We start from the raw sequence: 17,683 nt of genomic DNA, 5'->3' as shown, positions 1-17,683 counted from the left end.
ATCTTTAATAGGCTCTGACTATCATCAGTATACATAAGGCGGTTGAAACCTTAGGCTTTGCTAAGTTCTAATAAGTAGATCATACATAGATTAAACAAAAGAGGGGGTATTATTGAATCCTGTTGGACCCCACAGCTGACCGTACGAGTGTATGAAGAGAAAGCACGCATTTCCATCTAGAAGGTTGTATCAACAGAAAACTGTGGTACCACTCCTAAATGCAGCCCCTGATGACCAAATTTCTTAAACCATCCAGGAGAATAAGGTTGCTCATTGTATCAAATGCAGCTGAGAGGTCCAGATGACCAGAGTTTGCACATTTCCCAAGGTCGTCTCAAACAGAAACCGCCATAGCATCCAGGACTAAAGGTTATTTGTAAAGGATGCAGTAAGTTGTTGAACTCCACAAACACCAAAGACTGTAAAACCATTTCTCGTTCCAATATTTTGCTAGATAGGATAGCTGTGAGACTGGGTGGTAAATAGCCAGATTATCAGGATCCAGTGAAGGTTCTTTTAAAAGATGAATCATAAAAGTTGATTTAAATGCTTTAGAAACAATTCCTCAGAGGAGAGAGGCATTAAATGTAGCTGTTGGTGTAGTAAAATACTGCAGAAGAATCCTAAAAATGTAAGAGGGTAGAAGATCTTGAGGGAAATCTGAGGTTTTACTCTCATGCACAAGTTTAAGAAAATCTTTGATAGTTACCTGAGCAAATAATTGAAATGTATATCCATATAAAATACAAATGTTCCCCTGAGCGGCTAGCCGCTGCTGTGCTCCAGAGCGAAGGCCATGTCAGCATTTTTTCTGAATCAGCAATCTCTGGGACACTATCTACCCGGTCCTTCTCAAGCCAACCATCCGAAAAGGAATGCCAACATTCCGGAGTTTTGTATTACTGTCTTTACGCAAAGCGCTATTGCATTGATGCATTTTGGCTGCTCTGCAGCCTTGTTCACAATAAGGGGTGTGGAAAAAAAAAAATCTGTCTTTCACATGTTGAGCAAAAAGGGTAATGAATTAAGGCAGTAAAAGCTATCTTGGGTCAGGTAGACTAACTCTCAATATTTTAGTGACATGTGAACTGCGACAAAATACACTTCATCAGTCATCTGAAGTAGGATTACTGATGGAGTTTTAAAGTGATGGCAAAAGTGGCTCAGTCCGTTTGCTTATTCCGTGACTATTAGGTGGAGTGGACTGTAGCAAGGAAAATGTTGTTTAGGCTCTCAAATGTGCACATGTTCCTTGCTGTTTGCTCTTGCAGATGATGGAAGAAGGGATCTAGAACACAGAAGCTATTAAAAGTTCCTTGTATTTTTTAGGAGACGTGCTTGTTAGTGAAAAAACATGTAATGTTGTTTCTAATATTTAGGGCAGTTTGAATAATCCCATATTCTTTTTCCAGCTTCACTCCACTACTCCTCTACCCTGCATTGCCCTAAATCTATTTAGTGTGTTTTTCACATGATGCAGTGTTCCAGAAAGTTTGTGTTTGCAGGAATGCATTACAATTTTCAGGCTTCATCACTGTATATTTTATTTTTGCATTTTTCTCTGGGATTTCTTTTTTGAGTTTTCATATAGATAGAAATACATACATGAGAGGCGAGTTAAGAGTAGAGTGTAAGAAGGAGGAGGAAAAAAGGGTAAGGAACGAAGGGAGCGAGGCACTAGGGCATAATGTACAGTTACGTTTGCTTACAAGTAGTTAACAGAATAAGTAAAAAATAAAATGGGGTCTGACGTAATATAGACAGTTGCATCCATGATTAAACAGAAGGCTGTTGACAGAGAAGTTAAATATTTGGAAGAGTTATCCGAAGAGTCAGACGTGTGGATTCTTGCTCTTTGCACCACTTCAGATTGGTACTGTTCTGTCCCCCTTCAATTTAAGGTTATTGTTATTCATTACAGATACTTTTTCAACCACAATCATTTGCCTCATTTTTTTTCTCCCAAATATCACTGTTAAGTCGTCAAGCATGGATGGTGGTAGCAGGAATCCTGTCAACATAAACAATTCAGCAAAGTTGGGAGCAATTGTGCTCCTACATTCTCTACAATAAGTCACTGATACCCAACGGGGAGGTCACCTCAGCAGACCAACTAAAGGGACTATTGCACATGGCTGTCACCAATAAATGAAGATACATGGATACTGCGCTACATTCATAGCGTTCTGAGCAAGCATAAGGATTAATCCTTTTATGAGCATTAAAGAATCTATTCACAAACTGCATTTTGTAGTATATATAGTAGTATAAAATGCTGTAGGAAAGTATGATCTGCTTTCATGGTCACCTCCACTTTTTGCTGATGTCATTATGTTTTCTGAACAGTATGACTGGGATCCTGCTGACCAGGACCCCAGTCTCTGTGTTCCTCCCTAAATTGGACATGGTGAGTACTTCGGTACACTCCAGATTGGCTACTGGTGTACTCAGGTGAGTTCCTAGTATATGGTGCTAAGGTACTAAGGGCATTAGTACCCCAGGGGTCTCCCAGAGGCCGAAGCATGTATTATGACACCCATGAGATAGCACTCAATTTGTGACCCCAAGCCTGCCACTGCAGCCTGTGTAAGCTGGTGCTAGCACTTCTTACGAGAGCTATAGGTTTTCTTATATCGGACGTCACTACACTCTGCTGCGAAACTGGACAGAGGACATGGGAGTATCCTCCGCACTGTCCATCCCCTTCTCTGGGAGGGACCCCATAATCGTTCCAACCCTTTCCTAAGAGTATTTGAGGGCTTACCTGTCAGTGGGTCCCTAGATTCGTCGTGGAAAAAGATTCAGATCACATACCACTTCAACTTCGGCCGTCTGGACCCTCTGGAATTCGCTTTAGGTACCGAGACTGCACCCAGGAAGATTCCTGCTTCTCCTGTTCTCGTCATCCTGCTGGTCTTCTGCAGCGTCTGGGTCCGTGCTCCATACAGGTTCTTCACCAGGCCTGTGTTCACCCAAAGACACCTGAAGGAATCTCCCTTGGAGTTATGGAGTCACTCCCCTGCACTCGCAGGAACCGCAAGATAGCTAACCGGTCTGCTGATCCTGGGCTCCCTTGGACTCTGAGAGGTTCAGCACCACAGGTGGTGGTTCTGTAACTCCCTCATAGTCTGCAGGGTCTTCTCGCCGAGTTTGAGGCAAGTATCCCTGGTCAGAACAGCTGGAACAGAACCCCTGTGCACTGAGTCGACTTGCCAAGGCTTGTTGACTCTCTCCTCCAGAGATCGTCAGGCTCCAAGAAGCTCCTACCTTAAGCATATCCTGCAGCAAAGAACTTTGCCTGCATCGCATCCTCTGCACTGTAGGCCTTCATCTTTTGGTGAGCTGCTCAAGGTCCTCTCGCGATTCCTGTGCCTCTGGCCCATGGGTCCTCTTGAGGGTCTTTTTTGGCTTCAGTGGGCTCCCCTGCTTGCTCAGGCCTGCTCTGACTTCCCTGCTTGTGGTGAGTCACTTGGATCTTGTTTGTCCCGACACGGCACCTTATTCATCGACTACGTTGGTTGTTGCTGAGAAGGCTTGTTGATGGCCCTGCCGGACACTGACCCCCTGGCTCTCGACATCCCACATGTGACAGCTCGTAAATTACTCCTGGTCTTCCACATCGTTGCCTGGTCCACAGAGCTGCAACAACAAGGGCACCGTCAAACTCTCCTGTATCCCCAACATCAGTGGGCATTCGTCTTCCGTGCCTCCTGGTCACTTCTGAGTGGCATAGACTCTGTCCCCTCTGCTTATTCAGGTTCTTCTCACCTTGAATCCACCTTTGGATTCCACAGGACTCCTTCGTTTTCCTCTCCAGAGGCATCTTTCCGGAAGTCCTCCATTGTGGTCTACGGCGGTGTTGGACATCACTTGACCCTTATGCACCCGTCTTTCCTGGTGTAGGTATACTGGTTCCTAGGGTATCCATGGGTGGGGTGCAGAGATGTGGAATTCCTATAGCCCGACACCCAGGACATATTGTTTGGGGTCAAGGGCAAGAAGTTTTCATATGTATTTTGTCCTTGGGACCAAATCCCTACAGCACAAACCCTTTGGCTGCCAGTTTATAGTACCATATTATGAATCAGGGAAAGGCACTGTCTGCCGTTAAGGTAATATCTGTGCCCATGTGTTAATGCTGTTCAAACTTGTATTTATGGTTCATTAATGCAAAGCCTTTATTATTAGGGTGAGCGCTCTAAGTAAATTTAAGCTCGGACTGTACTACTGGCAGTGGTTCCAGTATAAAAATGTGTACACACGTCTAAAGTTTAGCAATATGAGCCTATGTATAATGTTCCCAGAAAGCTCTCTGATTAGATGCAAATAAATATTTGCAGAAGCTTATAAGCAAGATTGATGATTCTTTGCTTTCAAATTAAAATGTTCACCGAAGAATGCATGTAGGAAAAAAAACATTTAGCTAAACTACTGTAAAAGTATTAGATACCATTTCTTTGCAGCATCATTTAGTAAAATGTGTTTCCCACAAATATTCATAGTGGAAAAAATCATGGGAAATATAAAAATAAACAAGCATTGGCAATACCAGCAGGTCTAAAATTGGTGGACAGCCTTTTGGTTTTGTCAATTCTTTACTTGTTTTGGCATGGTTTTTGTAAAACCTTATTAGTGTGGGAGCTGCAAGACCCTCACCATTATAGCAAACATTAACAAAAGCAAAACATGTTTTTGGTTTCAAAAAAGCACACATTGCCACAGTAGTTCCTGGCAATGAATGAAACTACTTTGTGTGCAAATATACTCCTTGTGAAAACACAATGCTGTCACTCACAGTGAAGCTAGCCAATAAAGAGACAGAATTTTAATAAACACAAAAGGTCATGGATAACGCCAAACCTAATTAGAGACCCAATTCTTAAAGAAAGTCTCAAAAGTGCACCCATGGTATATGTCTTTGCATTAGGTGCAGATATATGGCTTTCGTACATTCACAAGAATTTACATAAGTAGTACTCCTAGAAAATATTTGTGAACTGCATTTTAGCATGAGCAAATATGCATGTGTAGATTTCCTCATGCGATAATCTAAGTGTTTGCAAGTTCACTTTCCCTCCAACCACTTTTTGCCCAACCCTGGAAGACGTTTTACGTCTGCCACTGTCAGAAGTAAATTGCCAACCTTTCTCAGCATGGGAAAAGATTAGAGAAGAGTTGATGAAAACCCTTAAAACATGCAAGTTAGTAGCGTTGCACAGACTTAAAAGGGCATTACAAACCTGGAACTATTGCTTACCATTACCTACAGCCCCAGTATGTAGATCTGCGGAAATGTGGCAACATAAGGGAATTGCTAGTATTCAAACCCTACGAGCCACTGCATAATCAGAGAGGCTATATCAGAGCTCTTATATAAGGAGATTGTAATGCAACAACAAATTGTGGCAGCAAAGTACAAAAGGGACAAGTGGATTTTTTTCAAGGACAAGAAGATTTATGAAGCAACCTGGTCCATGGACGAGTAGATATTTTAATAAATTCCACATCCCTGGGGGTGGCTCTCCAACCTTCCATATTCCACTGGGAAGGGTCCTTCTTCTTTAAAATTGCAATCGCAACTTACTCCTTGACTAACATTGAACTTGCGCTTGTGTTCCCACTCTGCGCGCGACCTCCGTGGGGTTCCTAGATACTCACCTTGGGTGGTTCCTTGGTCTTCTCGGTTCACTCTTGTCTTGAGACGTGGTTCGTATTCCACTATTTTAGTATATGGTTTGATCTCCCCCTGGAGAGTATTTGTGCTACTTAGGTGCTCTTTTTCCTAAGTATTATGTGTATTGTGTTTATATCTCTGAGTAGGCGATAATACAATGTGATAGTGAGTGTTTGTAATAGTGAGTGTTTGTAATAAAATATCTTTTTTGTATAAGTACACTGTGTGATTCGTTTTCACTTAACCTATACCATAAGATTAAGTACTGGTAAAACAAGCTTTACACTCCTTCTGAACTAAGCCTGAAGGCTGCTCTTCAGAGCTACTACTTGGAGATCTTGCCAAGGTTGTCTAAGACCACTAAAATAACCATAAGGGTTGTCTGGATTAGTGCAGGGTGCTACACTTACATAATTGAACACCATATACTAAGCCAGCCTCTCACAAATTCTAATCACGAAACTATGTGTGCGGGTCACTGCCTCTGCCTCTCTTTTATGTATGGACATTTATGTATGGACCAATGTGGCTTTCGCATACATTCCCTGGCTTACAATTTGCACAGCTATAGTTATTTCAGCCAAAAAGATCCTAGAACAGTCTGCTCAGATCTGGAGAAAGTCAAACACCGTCCTATGGCCACTTAAGGTACTGCAAAACCCTACCACAGAAAATAATGGAGGTAGATACTTAAAATACAGCCCCATGAGAAATAATGTTTAAATAAATTAATGTATTTAAACTTTTTAGGAAATATATATACACATTAATTTTAATATTAAAAATACAATTTGGATTATAAATAAATGTTTTGTAATTTAATATACTTAAATTAATCACATTTGATTTAAAATTTAGTTAATAGTGCTGTAGTATTTTTTTTTTATATTCATTTCAAATTCATATAGTAAATTAATTTACGTTGACATTTAACTTAAAATATTTTAAATAATTTTTCAAAATGTTCTTGTACCATAGGGAGCTCTCCATCCCCAATTGCAGAATATCAAATATAGTTATAAAGTCAACTTTATGGTCCTATATGACACTTTTACTGACTCTACCCCATATTTCAGGTGGTGGGGAACAAGTAAATCTAGGCTTTTGAGCAACCTTACACTAGTTTTTTTTTTTTTTATAATATAGTAAAGTTTTAGTTATAAGATATACAACCATAACCCTAAGACATCCATGGTGTACAGTAGCCAACAGCAAAACGTAAGTAAAAAATGTTTATATTATCACCAATTCACCATTAATGAACACAAATGTTGCATGATCAAGTCGTCTGACCAACCCCCTCCAATTCGATCCAATCTCACCCTAAGGTCTGCAGCAATGCAAGAATGCCAATCCTCAACTGTCCTCTCCACATTTAGGGGGTTATGTCCAAGTCTGCCTCCGAATTATCCACGTCTATGAAATTATCCACCAACTCAGTCCATGTTTGTAGGTTATCCTGCACTTTCTCATCCCTTCTAGCCAGTTTTATTTGTTTTTCCTCCACCTTCACCCATACCAACACATCTCTGCACCACTGAGGTAAATGGGGGATACAAGTACTCATCCACCCCATTGCCATTTCCCTTTTCGCGAGGACCAATGTCAATCTAATAAACTTATGATGCATCTTTTTATCTTTTGCTCTGGGAATTACCCCCAGTATGCTTGGTACAGGCCTGGGCTTCAAGGTGTGGTCCATGGCTTCCATTCATGTAGTGAAGACTGTCGACCAATATTGGTGTAGTGTGGGGCAATCCCAAGCTGTGTGCAGAAAGGGGGTCAAGGGTGCCTGACATCTAGGACAGGTAGCAACTTTATCAGGATTTAGGTTACTCAGAACTACCAGGGTCATGTATGTTCTATGAAGGAAGCTGCATTGGATCTATGTAAATCAAGATTACTGAAGACCTCTCTGATATTTGTACATGCTGTGACCCATACTCTTTCAGTGAACTAGTCTCCACGATCCTTTTTGTCATGCTCCCTTGCCCTTATGTTGTGTGTAGGAGACATCCTGCCTGTTAGAATTTGGGTTCTGGTTGGTAGAAGTATGCACCCTGTCCAAGCAGGAACTACAATCCTAGTCAGGGAAAGTCATAACACAACCTAAATTATCCGGTTCTCACCCTCTGGTAGCTTGGCACAGAGCAGTCGGACTTAACTTAAGAGGCAATATGCAAAGTATTTGCACAACTCTTCAAACAGTACCTCAATGAAAACACCACAAAAAGACTCCAGGTAGAATCATTTTATAAATAAAACAAGACCAAAACAATACAAATCCAACTAGTAGAAGTCAAGATTGAATTATTAAAGAATAAAGGTAAAATAGCATTTAGAATCAATAAGTGCTTAAATGGGATATCTAGTCGCGCTGGACCAAAGTCAGAAGTACAGGCCGGGCCATGATAGAGCGCGGGCCGAATACTGGGACCCACTTGGGCCCGCTGAACCAGAGTACCTTGATCCAAAATGCATCGTCGTCGACAAAAATGCTATATGCAGCCGAAGCAATGCGTCTGTGCCGCGGTACACAGTGGACAAAATGCGTCTATTTTCTCCGCACAACTGCGGCAATGCAGCGGTACTGAGAGTGATGCCCTGGGTCCATTCCACACAACAATGAGGTTCACTGATACCGACTCACGTCAAGGCAACGATGTGCTGTTTCAATGAGCAGGTGTGGGTTCTGGATGAAGAAGCACTTTATACCAACTTTCAAGGGCCCAGGATTGGGTTGGCACCACTTGGGAGGGCAAGACTTTCAGCAAGCAAAGTCCAGGTGCTGTAGTAGGATGAGTTGAAGTCTTTGATATCCTGGAGATATAGGAGGCAAGCACTTGGAGTCACTCTGGGTTCAAGTGATGCAGGTCCAGTACTTCTCACTCAGGCAGGAGAGAGCAGGCAGTAGGGCAGCTCAGCAAGTCCAGCAAATCAGCAGTCCAGCAGAGAGACAGTCCTTTCAGCAGCAAAGCAGTTCTTCTTCCAGGCAGAGGCTTCACAGATCCAGAAGTGTACTACAGTCATGGTTTCAGGGGTCCAGTACTTATACCTAGTTGTGCCTTTGAAGTGGGAGAGACTTCAAAGAAAGCTTTGAAGTACACAGAGGTCATCCCTTCCTGCTCTGGCTCCAGGCTCACTATAGGGGGCTATGCAGTCCTTTATGTGTGAACAGGACACAGCCTATTCAGGTGTATGTGTGAGCTGTGCCCAGCTCCTCCTTCCCAACTCCCAGGAAGGCCCATCAAGACATACCTAAGCTCCCTTTGTGTGTGGCTGTCTAGAAGGAATATACAAAGCCCAGCAGTCACCCAACCCAGATTGAACAAAGACAGACAGCAGGCACTAAATGTGTAAACAAATGCCAACTTTCTAAAAGTGGCTTTTGTCAAACTGTAATTTAAAATTCGACTTCACCATAAGGTGTGATTTTAAATTGTGCATCCAGTGAAACCGAACTTGAAAAGTCTATCTCTTCACAATTTAAAAGATGTAATAAGGTAATCCCAATGTTATCCTATGGGAAAGATAGGCTTTTCACTAGTGAAAAACGAAATTGGGGGTTTTCACTACCTAGACATGTAAAACTTAAACATAAATGTCTTGCCTTTTAAATGCATTGCACCCTGTCCTGTAGGTTAGACAGGGCTTAACTTAGGGGTGGCTTATATGTATCAAAAGGGATGGTTTAGGCCTGGCAAGAGAGTTAGCTTCCCAGGTCAGGCTCTGCAATGGCAAGCCTGAGCCATGGTCAGAGGGCTAAGTAAGTGAGAGACACACTGAATCCTGCAGGACTACAAGTAGCATTTCATTTATAGGTCTGAGGCACATGTAGAGCTCTTTACTAGGCACTAATAAGTAAATTAAATATGCCAATCAGGGGTTAAGCTAATGTTACCATGTTTAGGGGAGAGGGCACAGCACAAACATTGATCAGCAGTGGTAAAGTGCACAGTCCTAAAACCAGCAAAAAAGAGGTCAGAAAAAGAGAGGGAGCCGTTAAAAGGTCAAGGGAAGACCACCCTAATGCTGTCAGGTCTAACACTGCCTCATTGCCCTATACAAATGAGTTATCAAGTGTCGGTTTGTTCCCAGTTGACGGATGGCTTGCAAAGTATCTGTCAGGACAGGAGTGGATGGGAACACTGCTCAGATTTTCCTTGCCGTTTTCTATAATTTATAATAGTGGAGGAACTGTCCTGGACCCACCCTGAATGCCTCTTGGGCTACCTGAAATGTAATAAATGTGCCCCTGGATAAAGATTCCCCAAGGTATTACAGCCTCCACCACACCATCAGTTCATGGCCATCCCCTTTGACATTTGGTGAATTTGTTCCCACACCATCCCCATCTGTCAAACTACGTATAGGAAATTTCATAAGCAGAGCCAAGAGCAAAGCATCCCCAAATGCACCTTTAAGTATTCTCTTTTCCAAAGTGTTTTCCACTGCCACCCAAATAGCGTGTGTGTTTCGTGTGCTGCGTAGTAATACGTTTCCAGGTTTGGGAGCCCTAATCCTCCTCCTTCCACAGGTTTTTTAAAGAGGGGCAGGGACACCGTGCTCCGCCCAACCCAATTTAACCAACAAACTGTCCAGCTGTTTAAATGTAGACAATGACAGAGGGCACAGCGAGTTTTGTAACATATAAAGACAACAAAGTAAAAACTACCATCTTTGCGATAGCCAACCTGCCCATTACTGAAAGGGGTAACAAGGTCCAGAACTCAATCGAGGTTTTCAGGCCTCGTATCACCCATGCCATATTATATTCATATTTTTTATCCACTGCATGCGTCACCATAATGCCTAAGGTATCAAAACTTCCTGTTTCCTATCGCAGTCCGACTTCCGGCAACTCACCTGGGGTTTTGGTTGTGACTGTTCCCGTAAGATTTTGTTAAGGTTAACCTGCAGTCCCAAGACCGCACTAAAACTACGTAGTGGCTCTAAGAGCAGTGGGACAAACTCCTGTAAGAGTCCTAAATAACACAACGAGTCGTCCTCATATAGAGAAACAAGTTGGGATGCATCTCTGAAGGCGATTCCCCACTCAACCATTTCTGAACAAAGTGTTATCATTGGGGGCTCTACGGCTAGGGTGTGGAGCAGCGTGGAGAGGGAAAAGACCCGTCATGTTCCCCATTGAACTGAGATACTTTTTGTCACTACTTTACATGTACAGACCCTGACAGTGGGCTCCTCATACAATAATTTCACTCATTTGCAAAATTCCGTGCCAAACCCGATGCAGCACATGACCTCCCACAGATACTCCCAGCTGAGGGTATCAAAGGCCTTCTCTGGATCTATGGCCAGTAAAGCCATGTCTTCTTGTCTATTATGTACAGAGGAGAGAACGCAGGTGTCAGGCATCTAATATTCACTGTGTTACGCCCACGGACAAATCCACACTGGTCGCCCCATATTAGGGTTTTACATTTTCTGACCCAGTCTGATTGCTAATGCTGTACACAGAATTTTCATGTCTGAATTGATCATGGAGATTGGAGGATATGCAAAGGGGTCCAAGGATCCCCGCCCCCATGGTGTTAAAGTATGGGCACAATATCCTCTGCCATTGTGGGGGGCATGTCCCCTACCTCACGGGCTTCCCTTAAGGTTTGTCACAGCTTCGTCATAAGGTGAGGGGAAAAAAGTTTGATATAGTTCTATAGGGAACCCAATACTCCTTGACATTTTAGTGGTCAATTCTCTCACAGCTCCCTTAGGTTCTTCCAACATCAAGTCACCCTCTAGTTCTTCCCTAATGAGTCACTGAGCATTGGTGTATGTGATACATCATAATAAGTCAGTAAGCAGGTAGGTGAGATCAGATGACCCCTATTGTAAATGTAGTGTATATGATCAGAGAGCTTGTTGTTAATCACGATCTGCGTCGTTGCATATTCACCAGTGATTGTTTGTAGGGAGAGGATAGGGAGTCGTTGCTGCTCATTATTCAGTAATCTAGCCAATAACCTGCTCAGTTTATCGACCTCTCCATGGAGGCCCTGTCGGTAATCTTCCAGCGTTTAGCTGTCAAGTTTATCCCAAGGCTCTCATTACGTTTTAAGAAGGGCCACACTGTAATCCGGACTATTCTGAGGTCTACCTTGAGCCGTGTTCAACTGGACCGCCAGTTTTTTTAGTTCTTTAGTCAACTGCTCTCCAACACGCACAACGAAGGCCTATACATTTCCGCCTAACTCCACTTTTGTGGTCTCCCATTCATTACCACTGGTAGCCCAATTATGTTCAGAATACTCCATCAGGGCTGTCCCTATAATATCTAGCACTGTGGGGTCAGCAAGCATGGCAAGCATAGGTCTTCTTCCACCAAGAGTCCTAGGGGCCACAGCATTAGCGTATTCTCCAACTAGGGATGCATGGTCTGACAGATACCTACTAAGATAAGCAGCTGTTTGCATCATCCATGCGTCGTGAGTCACACCCAGTATTCAGGTCAATCTACTGCGTGTGCTATGGGTCAGGGACATACTGGAGAATACCTGGGTCTATGGATGGAATGTCCTCTATATATCAATGCATTGCAACTTTTCTATAGCTTTCCAAAGTGATTGAGTCATTCTGGGTTTCGTATCCATCAGTGGGGGAGGGAATTGATCCAGAGTGCCATCAAAGACACAATTAAAATCTACCGCCCATATGAAAGGGGTGTCAATGTATGCAGCCAGGAGATTTTGCATCTTGGGGGTAGAATGCTGGGCCATCAGTATTTGGAGCATACACATAAAAGTTGGTGATGTCCCTACCATTTGGCATGCCCAAAAATTAAAATGCACCTCCCTTTTATGTCCGATTCGGAGAACTGTAATTTAAATGGAACACCTCGTTTAACCCATATGGCCATTCCACTAGCATAGGCAAAATACGTGGATGTAAATAATTGGCTGTCATGTCAATGAGGAGAGTATCTTGGAGACAGGCTATCCCCACTCCATATCTCTTCAAAAAATAGAGCACCAGGGGAGATAAAGCTATATGGTGGCTCTGCGTGGGGGCAGCTAAACTCACGGTGGCAGCCGCGTGGAAGAAACAGGCTGCTCCCGCTCTGTCACTGTGGCATGCCCGCCTGTGGCGCCTGCTTTCGATGGAGCGCTTGGCGATGTGCTTTAGGGAGGATCCCACAGCCTTTGAGGAGTCCTGGGGCTCGTTGCTGACCTACCTATCTAGGGGCCTCCCGTCAGCCGTCTTCCCGCCCGCATGGAGGGCGATGCGTCTCTTCCGGACCTGGCTTTCCCCGGTCTGAAACGGTTTCCCTTTTTTTGTCATTTCGGACGCTATGCAGCAGCCTCTGGGGGGGGGGGGGGCGGGAGGGGGGCAGTGGGGGGGGTGGGGGGTGGGACGGGATTCCAGAGGAGTCTGAGGAGGGGGTCCCCTGGGTCGCACATGGAGCATCTGAACCACCTATGGGGCATTCTGTAGATACCTAGGGCCGGGGGACTCCCGGCAGTTACTTGTTATTGTTTGACTGTGCTTGTGCAAAGCTACTGTTGTTCTGAAAATCAATAAAAACGATTGCTATAAAAAAAAAAAATAGAGCACCCTATATCTTTTTTTAAACATACCCAGGCCTCTGCCGTTCCATGTTAGTATTTTGTGTCACCTTGTTAGCCGAGTTATCTGATGTGCTTCAAACTCAATTAACTGCTCTCTACTCTCGACTCCAAGGAGGGACCAGAGTCTGGTCGCACTCGCCTTGAGTATCGCCCATAGTGGAACGTGGTGTGGTGTGTGACAACATGGATGTCTGAACTATTAATAACTCTGAACTGTAACCCTCTCCCACCCATCCCAGGTAGACACTATTAAATATCAACAATTCAACTGAATAGTGAGTGCCCAAAAAGTGTGACCTTCTAACCATCATTCGGAAGGGCCGACAGAAAAAAAGAGGTCACCCCCAATCCATCAGATATTTGTTCCTCACTACCCCAAACTATATAGTAGATATGAATAATATGCAGAAGCATCGATATGCCTCCCCCGCCCGACTATGCAGAGACAAAACTGAGGTTAAGAGAGAAGAATACTTGCTTCAGCTGACCATTCTAGCCCTAGAAAAATAAACATGAGAAATGCGCTCTCACCCAAGGAGAGACTCCGTTAGGTACTGGAAATCAACCGGAGCTTACATCAATCATGTGTATCAGTTGTGTCCTATGACAAATTTGGGTCGCCTCTGGATGTTCCCGCGAAACCGGCATGCATACTCATCGTACCATCACCACTGATCTCTGGTCTGTCATGGTCCATTCTTCCCCTAAGCTGGGAGTGACCAGTTGCCGCCCCACCCCCCAAACAAGATGTATGAAATGCAGTTTGACTGGATAAATGACTATATATTGCAGTACGAGTTCTTGCGTTAACGGCTCGAATGTGTATCAAAGTTGTTGCACCCGCTGCGCATAGTCTGGAAATATCCGCACCATTGCCCCCACGCAGTAGATTTCCAAACGTTCCCTGACTTTATGTAGAATTAAGTCTGTCTGTGTAGTTCAGAGTTTTGGTGATGATTAGCCAAGGAGGGGCTCCAGGTAGTTGGGTGGGGAGGGAATACGAGTGTTCTGTGTGCTCTTTCCTCATCAAAACATGGGGACAAATCAATCCGATGGAGAGAGGTCTTTATCCTGGTTTCTAGGAATTGTTCGAGGTGCCGGCCCTTCACCCCCTCTAAATGGCCAATGAATCGCAGATTACAATGCCGTGCTCGACCATCTACATCCTCTACACCATTATCAACTTGATGGACCAGGAATAACAATGAACATATCTTTTTTTTGCAGTTCTATTGTCAACCCTTGCATGGTTTCCTCCATTTGGTTAACCCTGTCACTAACCTTGAGAAGATCTGAACGGTGAAGATTTACATCAATAAAAAGTGTCAAAATGTGTTTCAGTGCTTGGCTAGCCTTTTTGATTGCTGCAAAAATCTGTGTCCCCAAAGGTCCATCCATGGCCTCACAAATAGAGGGCCCCCGGGGCGGGTGCATATTGATCTAGCCTTGTTTGTTGCAACGTACATGCCCCTTTGTTTGTCACCAAGATCACAAAACTCCACAGTGAAGCTTACTGCGTAGAAAAGCAAGATGCCTCTGGGGGAAATGTTCACATGAGTGTCTGAGAAGCTATTGCAGGGCGTTAGCCACCTCGCAAAAATTCACTCTCACTGCAAGGCAACTACTCTCCAAAACAATCCAACCGCAGAACCTGCGATCACTATAGGATTCCCAAAAACCCACAGACAGCTACTGCCCTTCAATGAGTACCACAGTCTCAACTTTATCACCATGTCCTTGCACTGGCTCTTCATACAGTTCCCTCATTCACAGCACTCCTTCAGTCTGTATCCAGGCCCCAGGGCCACAGACCCAGATCCTGCTATCTTTAGGTCCTTCCGCTGTAAATGCCACCTTGAGACGTGGGCCCAGTTTGTAGGAGACGTAATCACCTCCCTGGGTCCGGTTCCTCCAGCCTGCTACTCCTGGCCGGCCTAGAGGGATTTGAGAGCAACGATATAATGTGCGTGTCTGCAGTCTAGGCTTAAATTCGCCCCACCAATCACCACTGGCACACCAGACCCAGTCACAGTCTTCCTTCTAGTGCCATGATCAGCCTCTGCCCCCAGTGACCCGCAACATTACCTCAACAGGGTCAGTGCTCGTCGGGCCCCATGAGAGCTGAAGGCCTAGCTCCGCCATCTCTCCTCGCAGCCGTCTTGCTCCTCCACCTCCACTCATCCCCCCCCCCACGCTAGAGGGCAGACACAGAGCAGAGAGCACAGAGTCTTCTCTACAGGCAAGCTCCAAGGGCACCGAAGCAGCAGTGCTCCAAGCCTGGATGGCAGCGGCGTCATACGGCCCAATCAGCTATAGCAAGAGAGGCAGTACATTCCCTCTTCAGTTAACACTTCACAATGTAGCTAAGATTTATATGCTCTGTGAATTAACTGGTACCATCTCCGTGGCAGGATTATGCAGGATATTTGGGCTAATAGACAGAGCTAAAAGCAGCTATGTCTTATCTGGAATATTGCCAGGCCACGCCCCACAGATGTGTTCACATTTGTAAAGGGTTAATTGACAAAATTACTAAAGATACTAAAAAGTAAAAGAGTAAACTTGCATGTGTAGATTCCCTCACTTGTAAGTTTACCTTTGTGAATAGGCCCCAATGTTCCTAACTCAAATTTACAGTAGCCCTAGAGCCAATGCTATATGCAATGTAATTATAAAAGAATGTTCTCAATGAGTTCCCCATCGTGTTATTTGAGAATATGTGCCTTGCATTCTGTCTCCTTAAGTGGACATTTTAAACCCAGAAGTACTTTTTCTTTTTGCTTACTCACCCGAAATCCCTTCTCCTTGTTTGCCTTTACGTCGGCGTCAAATTGCTTTAATGTGCTGGTGAATCCCCTGAAGATGAGATACTCGCGCACTAGTTCATCAGTCCGTTCCACAGCCGCCCCCATTGTGGGTCCCTAAACCCTGCAGCCAAAAAAAGAATAACATATATTGTGACATTAAAATAAATGATAAGGGATTTCTGGACCCCAAGTGGACGCACAGACCCAAGGCTCAGTATCAACACACATTCCAAACGTCGTAGGTTTTCCACCATTCATCTAGGAATCCTTTCTTAGAATTCTATTTTAATGAGGCACCTAGAGATCCCATATCTATTCCTCTCATTTTATGAACAATGATTTTGTATAAAGAATGCACTTTTTCATGCCAATGTTTTTAAACATTCTGGAAGACAGGATTTTTGTTTCCAATACCATTGTATTTGGGTCACTCCACAATACCAACAGACTGGCATTCCATTCTAGCGAATCCATATTTTACTCTAATGAGTCAGAGATGGCCTGTCGTGGCCCATGGTGTAGATATACCAGACACCTCAGAAGCTGTAATGTCCAGCCTGGAAGGTGTAGGTTTGTGATACATCACTTTAATGCCTTAGCTTGTTCACAGCATTCCATAGACAACCTTTCCACGAAGGAGGTGTTGTGGTACAATTCTGAATGCAGCCAAAAGGTCAGCTGAAGAAAGCACTTACAAGACCACTGCTATGGGAACTCTTAGCTAGAGAATTTTATATATCCAATATTAGTGGCACAAAGTTCTATGTACTTAGAGGAAGCACACTCGGCGCACTAAACAGAAAACAAGCACTGGAAATGTTGAAGGGTCGGGCTCATAAATGAAATGGTGTCTTCAGTCATTGGTGTTTTTAGACACTCAATAGGTCAGACATGGTTACAAACACACACTTAACATATGAATGGCAGGCATATGCTTGCAATGTCAATTGAAATGAATAAACAGTGAAGTCGATGGCTGTCTGGCAATGGTACTGTACATAATGAATTGTGGTTTTAAAGTTCCAACATAAACAGCACATTCAGAATCAATATGTGGGCCATCTTGGAAAGGTAGAACAATGATACACTATGAGAAATACCATTCCATTAGGATTGTCTGGTTTAGTGGCAGTGGACAAATGGGTTGCGGCACACTGCTAATCAAAAGGAGGGCAAGCAAGCTTTCAGTTAACACAGTCTGGGAAGCTGTAGTATGCTCTAAAATGCACATAAAAATAGAAGGAAACAAATGAAAGGGGACTTATAAAAGGAGGGAATGGAAAACTAAAGGACTGGCCAGCCAGCCCTTACATTTAAGCAAGCACATGGGATGACACCAATGTTGTCATTCAATGGCCTAGAGATTAAAAGGCTGACCCATTGCCCCCTGCTTGAATGGATGGAAGCAGAGTGTAAACAACAGTCATACAGACCAATGGCAGAAGAGGGCTGATCCGAACCTCCTCTACACGCACACACATACATACATACATATATATGCATACACGTACACACACACACATATATTTACTGTAAATTGTAATATGGACCAATATTGCCAAAAAGGGTATTGCCAAAGAGAGGCACCGGTGACATTTATATACCACAAGCAAGGC

At 43.9% G+C, this 17,683-nt stretch overlaps 1 protein-coding gene across 6 annotated transcripts in view; it reads right to left on the bottom strand.

Annotated features, from left to right (window-relative positions):
- WDR91 (WD repeat domain 91) overlaps window positions 1–17,683 on the bottom strand; it is a 194,654-nt gene that overhangs the window by 173,902 nt on the left and 3,069 nt on the right. For all 6 annotated transcript variants that reach the window (XM_085651980.1, XM_085651984.1, XM_085651979.1 and 3 more), the window contains exon 2: window positions 16,050–16,188. In XM_085651980.1, the coding sequence (XP_085508106.1) occupies window positions 16,050–16,172 (123 nt within the window). In that variant the 5' untranslated portion in view covers window positions 16,173–16,188. The remainder of the gene's footprint in view (window positions 1–16,049; window positions 16,189–17,683) is intronic.

This window comes from Triturus cristatus, chromosome 4_1, assembly GCF_964204655.1.
Source record: "Triturus cristatus chromosome 4_1, aTriCri1.1, whole genome shotgun sequence".
Taxonomy (NCBI): Eukaryota; Metazoa; Chordata; class Amphibia; order Caudata; family Salamandridae; genus Triturus; species Triturus cristatus.
This window is presented reverse-complemented; position numbering and strand designations above follow the sequence as displayed.